Source organism: Cricetulus griseus, chromosome 9 (assembly GCF_003668045.3).
Source record: "Cricetulus griseus strain 17A/GY chromosome 9, alternate assembly CriGri-PICRH-1.0, whole genome shotgun sequence".
NCBI lineage: Eukaryota > Metazoa > Chordata > Mammalia > Rodentia > Cricetidae > Cricetulus > Cricetulus griseus.
In genome coordinates this window covers 11,921,645-11,930,466 of record NC_048602.1, presented here as the reverse complement: position 1 = coordinate 11,930,466, position 8,822 = coordinate 11,921,645, and the positions used below count along the sequence as shown (strand labels likewise).

General features: G+C 46.2%; 1 protein-coding gene across 1 annotated transcript; it reads right to left on the bottom strand.

Annotated features, from left to right (window-relative positions):
- Positions 1-455: 455 nt before the first annotated feature.
- LOC100771526 (carcinoembryonic antigen-related cell adhesion molecule 3) lies at positions 456-8,420 on the bottom strand. Its single transcript, XM_035449111.1, has 3 exons — positions 8,357-8,420; positions 7,002-7,208; positions 456-727 (listed from the first exon to the last, which is right to left on the bottom strand). The coding sequence occupies exons 1-3, from the start codon at positions 8,418-8,420 to the stop codon at positions 456-458; spliced, it is 543 nt and encodes a 180-aa protein (XP_035305002.1).
- Positions 8,421-8,822: the final 402 nt, after the last annotated feature.

Genomic DNA, 8,822 nt, shown 5'->3' with positions numbered 1-8,822 from the left:
AGGTAACCCAATCACACAAAGACAAATATGATATGTACTCACTCATATGTGGATTTTAGACATAGAGTAAGGGATTACCAGCCTACAATCCACACTGCCAGAGAAGCTAGAAAACAAGGAGGACCCTAAAAGAGACAAACTTTGTCCCCTGGAGAAGGGGAAAGGGTCAAGATCCCCTGAGCAAATTGGGAGCACAGGAAGAGGGGGGAGGGAGCTACAAGATTGAGAAGGGAAGAAGATGAAGGATGCAGAGGTCATGAGGGAGCAGAAAGGTTGAGTCAGGTATAGATTAGAAGAAAGGACATGTGGTAGTTGGGGGTTGGCAGGGGAGGAAGGGAGGGATAAGGGAACTGGGATTGTCGTGTAAAGCAATCTTGTTTCTAATTCAAATGAAAAAAATGATTTAAAAAATGCCAGCAATATATTGTGGTATGAGAGAAAAGGTTACTCACTCTTCATGGCCAGGACACTGGGTGACTGGTCTTCAAACTGACTTGGTTGGAGACCTCACACTGATACTCTCCAGCATCCTCTCTCCTGACAGGAGCTATCATGAGTCCACACTTTGTCGGGGACAGAGTCATCCTCTCTAAGTGATTCAGACTCTGGTTATTGAAGATCCAACGGATGGAGACATCGGTGTCGGGTGAAATGCAGGTGAAGATCGCAGATCTATGTCCTGCGATTGTGGTGTCAGTGATTTGCACAAAGGGCTGTGCCACAGGCTCTGTGAAGAAACAGAGGAGGCTATCAAATTAAAGGAGTCCAGAGCGTTCAACCATGCCCTCTTTAGTACATACTATATAAAGCTTCCAGGGGGAGAATTTGGAGCTGACAATGGACATTCTCGTGCTTTGGATCTGCCACACAGGGCCTGTGTGACTCTGATTCAGGAACTGTTTTCTGTGCCCCAGTTTCCCTGGAATAGGATATTCCATGCATGATCATTGCTGTAACCATGAGTTAAGTTTAGTTATGAGCAATGATCTGACCTTGGGGTGCAGGTTCTGCTCTCAGCAGCAGCATCTGTTACTATTTACCTGCGGAAGAGAATTTCCTAGGCCGGGCCCCTCAGGTGAAGGAAGAATCTGGAGAAGCTGCCTTCTCTGTTTGTTCCCTTGGTGCCTTCACCTTCCTGTGAAGTCTCACAAACCCATCACAACAATAAGCTAGTGTCCTAGACACCTGTCCACTGAGACTCAGGAGAAAGAGATGCACAGGTGACCTAACTAACTGCAGCTGTCAGGGCAGTACACAGCTGACTCTGCTCTCTATGTGATCATCAGTCCCATGACTTGGACAGTCATAAAGCCTTGTTCCCTGTCAGCTCTAACAAGAAATCTAAACAAATCTTTACAAAAAGCTCCCCAATATCACCTTATGTTCAGTCAGAGGCAAAGTTTTGGAGTCGGGGCTTCCTGGTGGTCTCTGTGAGGACCCCACAGTTTAATCAGCCAGGGACTGCCTGACTCCCACAGAGTCTTTTGGGGACATGTGAATGGTGAGAGCTCAATGAATCTGGGCTGCAGTTGACACCCCAGGGCTGAGTTTACCCAACACAGGTCCTGCTCTTTAGAGGTTGAGACAGGTAAAGAGTTCTGAACTATTACAGTTTTTCTATCCCATGTGTGTCCTGCAGAAAGGACACAAACCCCAGTGGATGGATACAACCTGGTGAGGGAGAGAGCACAGACATCCCAATCCTGATAGTCCAGTGTATAAAAATAGGATAAGCCACACACACCAGTTGGAGACCATAGAGAATCACTTACTCTTTACATAAAATTTCACATATGCTTTTTCAATTGTGGAATCTTTGTTTAGAACTGCGAATGTATAGATTCCTGCATCTTCCTCAGTGAGGTCTGGGAGCAATAAGGATCCATTGTTGTACAACATATCATATCTTCTGTGTGCAGGACCCCAGACGATGGCATTTATGGCTCGCCTGTATTCTGCAACTTTAAGGATCGGTTTCCTATACTTTGATTTGTACCAGGAAAAGCCTTGCAGATCTTCTGGAAGATTATGAACTTGGAGAAGCACACTTTCCCCTTCAGCAGCATACAGAGGCACTGGTTGGATCATGAATTTGGAAGAACTGAGAAGGTTGCAGTACAGAGAAAGGGAAGCTGGAAGGAAAAAGAAAGAAAAAGCCATCACGTGGGGATCATTGTTCTTGGTGAAAAGATGGTGACGTCACTCATCCTAGAGATGCAGGGGTGTGTGTGTGTCTATTCCACTTAATAAAGGGCAGAAACATGACCTCCACCCTTCAAACAGGGCCCCTGAAAGTTTCATGGTCTCTGCATGGATCTGTCCCCTTGGGTGTCTCCATGGCTGCTCTCTCACTGCCCTCAGTCAGACACTGCACACACTCATGCACACTGAGGTTTGAGATGATGCCTCCCCTGAATTCAACAGGCCTGGAACTTTCACTTTCAAGGTTTTATTTTCAGTTATCTTTGAGGTGACACTCAAGTCCTATCTACACCTAACAGATGCCCTTGGTGCTCTTTCAGCTAACCCTTTGCTCTGGGGCTATGTGAGGACTGGGAGCAGTCTGATCTTCAAGGCAGGTTGAGGTCTTTAAAAGGCTTGGGGTCCTATGCTGGCTGTTTCTTTATCAACTTGACACAAGCTACAGTCATTTTGCAAGACAAGGCCTCATTGGAAAATGCCGTCACTAGATTGGACTGTGGGCAAGATTACAATACATATTTTTAAATTTAGGATTGATGCAAAATGATTCAGGTGAGGCAGGCAGTTCACCACTGAACTAGGAGTCCTGGGTGATATAAGAGAGCCGGTTGAGCAAGCATGAAGAGCAAGCCAACAGGAAGCATTCCTCCATGGTCTCTCTATCGCTTTCTGGATTTTATTTATGACACTCTCGATTTGGAGATAATAAATACCCCAGTTTATATGGATGTTCTAAAACTATTGTTCCCTCTTGGCTTTGAGAGGATGTAAGAGTAGAGCACTAGAAAAATGCTTCCCACGGGGAGCTCTTGGTCCCCAGACTGATAGCTGGGAAACCAGCATGGGACTGATCCAGACCCCAGGAATATGGGTGTCAGTGAGGAGACCTAGGAAATCTATGGGGCCTCCTGTAGTAGATCAGTACTTATCCCTAGCATAGGTGTGGACTTTGGGAGCCCATTCCACATAGAGGGATACTCCCTGAGCCAAGGCATATAGAGGTGGGCCTAGGCCCTATCTCAAAGGATATGATAGACTCTGATGACACCCTATGGAAGGCCTCCCCTCCCTGAGGAGCAGAAAGGGTATGGGATAGGTAGGGTTTTAGTTGGGTGAGTGGTAGGGGAGGGGGGCAGGGAGGAGGAACTGGGATTGACATGTAAAACAATCTTGTTTTTAATTCAAATTTAAAAATGGAAGAAAAAGAAAAAGAAAAAATGCTCCCCTGGGTCACTTTAGTCCAGCCTTGGAAAGATGACAGGAGTCAATGATCCCTGGTCTAGAGTCCCAAGAGACTGGGCTGACTCTGACATCTTGGGCTGAGTTTCTTGCCATCAAGGTCTTCCTTGATGCAAATGGAGTCAGAAGATGGAAGCTGCTCTATGGCCATTTGTCTTTATTAGGGTGTCCTGCACTAAGTGCTCAAAGCTCCACCTGGGAACACAGTGCAGAGGGAAAGGAGTCTAGGCCAGCCATGACAGCCCTGTGTGTCTAAGCCCCCCCCCCCAGCCCTGAACAGTCACAGAGAATCACTTACTGTCCACGTGGAGCTGCACTTTTGCTTCTTCGCGTTTTGTATCTGTTCTCACAATTTGTAGAGTGTACCATCCAACGTCTTTCTGAGTGACACCATGAAGCAGCAGGGATCCATCACTGTACAATGTCTCTCTGCCACTGTATGCAGGCCCCCACAGAGTTGATTTTCTGTCTATGATGTATCGGGCAACCTCCAGTTCCTTCAATGCGGTCATCCATTTAAACCAGACAAAGCTTACAATATTCTCCGGGGGATTGCGAACACGTAGAAGAGCACTTCCCCCTTCAGCAACACAGGGTGGCACTGATTCAATAGTGGGCTTGGTAGAGGTGGCATGGCTCCCACAAGTCCAAAATACAGCTAGAAGGGAAGAGAGAGATCCATCTAAATTGGAACCTTTGTTCTTGGCTAAGATGAGGCCCTATGCCCACTGCTCAACCTTGGTGTGTGAGCATCTCCCTGTCCTACTAGGTGGAGGTAAGCACATGACCTCCATGTTTTCAGTGTTCCTGGACCTGTCATTTCCACTCTGATGTTCTATCTTCAGTTGTCAACATGTCCCTGTCTTACAGCCATCAGATCCCTGCTCACGTTTACAGTGGGTTGGTGTTGGGGGTGATGCCTTTCCAACCTCTTCTCCTACAGACCCTGCATCTTCACTCTGTAAGGTTTTCATCACTGTTGTTCCGTTCCTCCTGGGGTTATCTGATTTCACCTTCTAGATTGTTTTTTTTTCAAATCCACTAAAACTGGTGCATCTAAAAAAAAAACTTGATTTTTCTTATTAAAAAAATAATACTGCCCAGGAAAAAAAAACAAACTTGAATACAGTATTGAATCATTCCATTTCCTTTGATGTTTTATGCTTGTTCACATATTTGCATGTCAGTTTATATAGGACTAGTCTCAGTGTGGGTGGGTGAGTGCAGGACACAGGACTTGAGCGGAGGTCAGAGGACAACTTGGTTCATTGGCCTCAGCTTGTCCGAAAAAGAAGCAGGTGTCTCTATCCGTTGACATATGTCACTGATCCACACCAGCTTGATTTTTTTTGTTCATAACGTCCAGCTGAGTGTATCAGTCTTCAGAATATCATGGCAATGTTTATTAATTTTGTGTAAGAAATGTGTCTCCCATCCTTGCCTTTTAATGTTCTCCCTTACTGTTTAATGATAGTGTTTCAGAGCCTCTGGACTGCCTGTCATCTCCCCTACAAACAACGAAACTCTTCACATGCTCTTGTCCCTCTTAGGAGACTCCAGACAGTAGGTCAGTCCACTCCTACGACACACAGTCATCTTGTGGTGTCTTTGACTGTGAGAGATAATACATCATTGACAGAAGGGTACAGAGAGTGCCTCCCGGGTCTCTGTAGCCTGATCTGTCTTCCCTCTGTTGCATAACTGCTCCAGAACAAGTTCTGCTTTTCTTCGCCCATCTGAGCTGAGCCTCCTCCAGGGAGGAGCCCCTCCCAGAGTCCCATGGGTTTAAAGTAGGTCTGTGTTCAAAACACCGCTCTGCCCCCTCCACTCTCAGTGATGTCAATGTCCCTCTCATTCTCTCCTTAAGTTTCTGTCCTCTAGAGCACACAATGACAGTCAAGGAAAATGACCATCCCAGTGACAGAAGAGAATAACCGCTACCCCTAGGGCTGCACTCTGCTGTGTTCTGACCTTGGTCACTAAGCACCAAAAAGAGAAAATCTCCATAAATCTGTGACACAGAAACCCAGCTGGGCATCCAGTCTGCCCTGTGTTTTCAATGTTCTGCAAACAAGGAATTTGCTCCAGGCAAGAAGGTGACAGAGACATCTGTGAGGCTCCAAAGGGACCAGCTGAGGGATGTGTGGGGAAGACAACAAATCCATTCTCAATGGAGCCAACAATCAAGGTTCTGACCAATCTGGTTAAAGGTCCAGGATAAGTCAAAAGTCTAACCCAGGAGGCTCCTGGATGTGTGAAAAGAGGTGATTGATGGCTGGAAAAAGACTGTGAGCTCCTTTGTCCCAAACAACATTTCAAGGCCATGCTCTGACTTCCTGTTCACTGCACTGAGTAATGGGTCTCTCATGTGTTCTACGGTCTTCTGGGATAACTTGGACCTCTATCTTAATTGATTCCCTTTGAATATTGTGTATTTCCCAAAGGAAACACATAAAGGAAGAAGTGAAATGTGATCCCCCTACAGTGTGATAGACACACCAAGAAGCCAGTAAATCTGAGAATTCTGTGTCTGTGATTTCCAGATCTGAAAATACAGGGGTGGAACCAGTCTAGTAGATAAGATCGCTATCTGGGCAAATTCTTTTCCATCAGTATATTGTATATCCTGATGCCATCCCTGGTGATCACTAGAGGAACTGATGTTTGTATCTGGGGAGCTGTTAGAACAGCATAGCCTGCAGCCATTTCTGTGCAGGAGAGAATTCCTTGTGCTGGACCCTAGAGGACACTTGTCAGAAGAACCTATGTCCTCTCTCCCTGTACTGGGTTTCCCAGGCTCTCTTGTGAAGTCTCATAAGCCTGTCAGAACATATAAGTAATATCTTGGGCACCTGTGCCTGCTCAGTCTCTGGAAAAGATGTCGAGGGAACCTAGACTAACCATATAGCTCATGATGGTGGTTCCAAAGATGCTGGACCTGGCTACTAAAAAGCATTGTTCCCTGCCACTAAGAAGTCAAAATCCAACCTTTGTGAAATGCTTCTAAGGGCTAGCTGGTTGAATCTTGGACAGAGGTCTTCAGTCAGGGCATCTTGGTTCTCACAACTCTGTGAGGACCTCAAATTTTCCTCCAGCAGGCCCAATGCTGATTCCCTCTGGGTCTTTCTCGAGGGCACATTCCTGTGAGAACCCCAAGAATCTAGATAGAGGCTTTTATTCTAGGCTGAGTTGCTGAGCATCTATCTACCTGTCTATAAAGTGAAGTCAAATTGAGGAATGTGATCTATTGCAATTACTCTAACACCATGTGTGTCCTAGCATGGAATACTCAAACCCCACAATGGGGACACCATGCACAGAGGAGGAAGGTACAGGTCACCATATTGTGTGTGTGTCCAATGGAATGAACACCTCCCAGAATCCAGAATTCACAAAGAATCACTTACTGTGCACATGAAGGTAAATGGTTGTTGTTGACACAATAGACACACGACTATTGAAGACTCTTAGGGTATAGAATCCTGTGTCCTTCTTTGTCACATTTCTGAGCAGCAGGGATCCGTTACTGTACACTGATTCTCTACCAGTGCTTTCAGTACCTGGCACACTTAAATTTTCACTCTGCAAATATGTTCCAATTCCAAGATGCATAGTATTCACCCCTTTGGCCCAAGCCAAGTTTAGAACATCATCTGGTAGATTGTGGACAAGGAAAAGGACATTTTCTCCTTCAACCACTTGGGGTGGGACAGATTCAATGGTGACGTGGGCTGTGGCAGAGAGGTGCCAGCAGGTTAAAAGAGAGGCTAGAAGAGAACAGAGAAAAGAAACCATCAAGGTTGGGTAGGTGTGATCATCACTCAGCTTAGATGAGGGGGTACCAGTGTGTCTACCCTCCTTGGTAGACTTGAGCAACATGACTTCCATCCCTCACAGCTTCTGACTCTATCATTAACTCTGTTAGGAATCCTGTGCTCAGGAATCTGGCTGGCTTCCCCTCAGTGCCCCATATCTGTGCTCACATAGATTATTTGGTATCAGGAGCAAACCTCTCTGAACTCCTCCTCTGGAGAGTCCTCAGCCTCTGACTTTTGTCTCTGTCTCCTTTGTAATTCCAATCAAACCACGACTTCATCTTGCAAATGCACTGGTATCAGGAACACAAGGCCCAGCACATGATGAGAACAGGGATTAGTGTGACTGTTTTTGGAAAAGTTAGTTCCTGGACACAAATAGATAAAGAAAAGGGGAAGGGAGGGAGGGAAGGAGGGAGGGAGGAAGGAAGGAAGGAAGGAAGGAAGGAAGGAAGGAAGGAAGGAAGAATGTGCCCCAACGGGATTAACTACATAGTACCCAGGTTTGGAGTTAATGACAATAATTGTATTCAAGTGTGATTTAAGTTATTTTAGATTTATTCATGTATTTTATATGTGTATTTCTGAAACTAGCTCTCTCCATGGGCGCATGTATGCCATAAAACTGTGTGAACATATGTTTCACTATGCCCCAGTGTGCATGCATGCCAATGCCAAGTTTGGATGCCATATAAGAGACTGCAGAAGGCTATTTTCCCTATCTACAGTGAGGGAGCTGAGGATGAAAATCAAGTGGTCATGTCTCCACACACTGAGCCATCTCACTGGCCCACCCTTTTTTGATTTCCATTTGGAGAATCACACTGACATAGTAAGGGATACTATGCTTCAGAACATGGCAGCCATAGTAATTGACTGGGAATATTGAGTGGTTGAGAGGCATTTCCCTTCCCCTCGTCACCTCCTGTCCACTTAGAGCTTCAGAAGGATGCTGAGGCTCTGTCCCTCACTTTACCTAATGTCCAATGACTGCAAACAAAAACCACAAGTCTCCCCCTCAGGCTTCCTGTCCTCTTTAGGAAAGCCCAGCCTGTCTCCAAGAACCCCTCCAACCTCACAGTCAAAGTGAGCACACTTACCTGTGAGCAGAAGCCCCTGCCAGGGAGTGCACCCATTGTAGAGACACACAGAGGACATCTCCATCTCTCTTCTCACCTTGCTGTCCTCCACTTTAGGAGAACAAATTCAGCTCCACCAAGGTGCTCTGCCTCAGCTATGAGCTGAGTTTCCTTTCAGGCAAGAGCACCACCCAGAATCCAATGGGCTTTTGGTGGTGGGATCTGTGTCCAAGGCACTGCTCAATCCTTTCCACTCAGTGCTGTCCAACACCCATTTCCACTTCCCTTTATGCTTCTCCTCCAAGAAATACATTGAGTAACAAGGGAGATAAGCATCCCCATGTCCTAGAGAACAATGGCTCATCCCAGGGCTAACACCTGCTGTGTCTTGCCTTAGGTCAGTCAGAACCAGAGGGAGCCTTCAACAAGCCTATGTGTCATTGTGACACAGAGATCCAGCTGAGCAGCCTCCCTACCCTGGGTACTC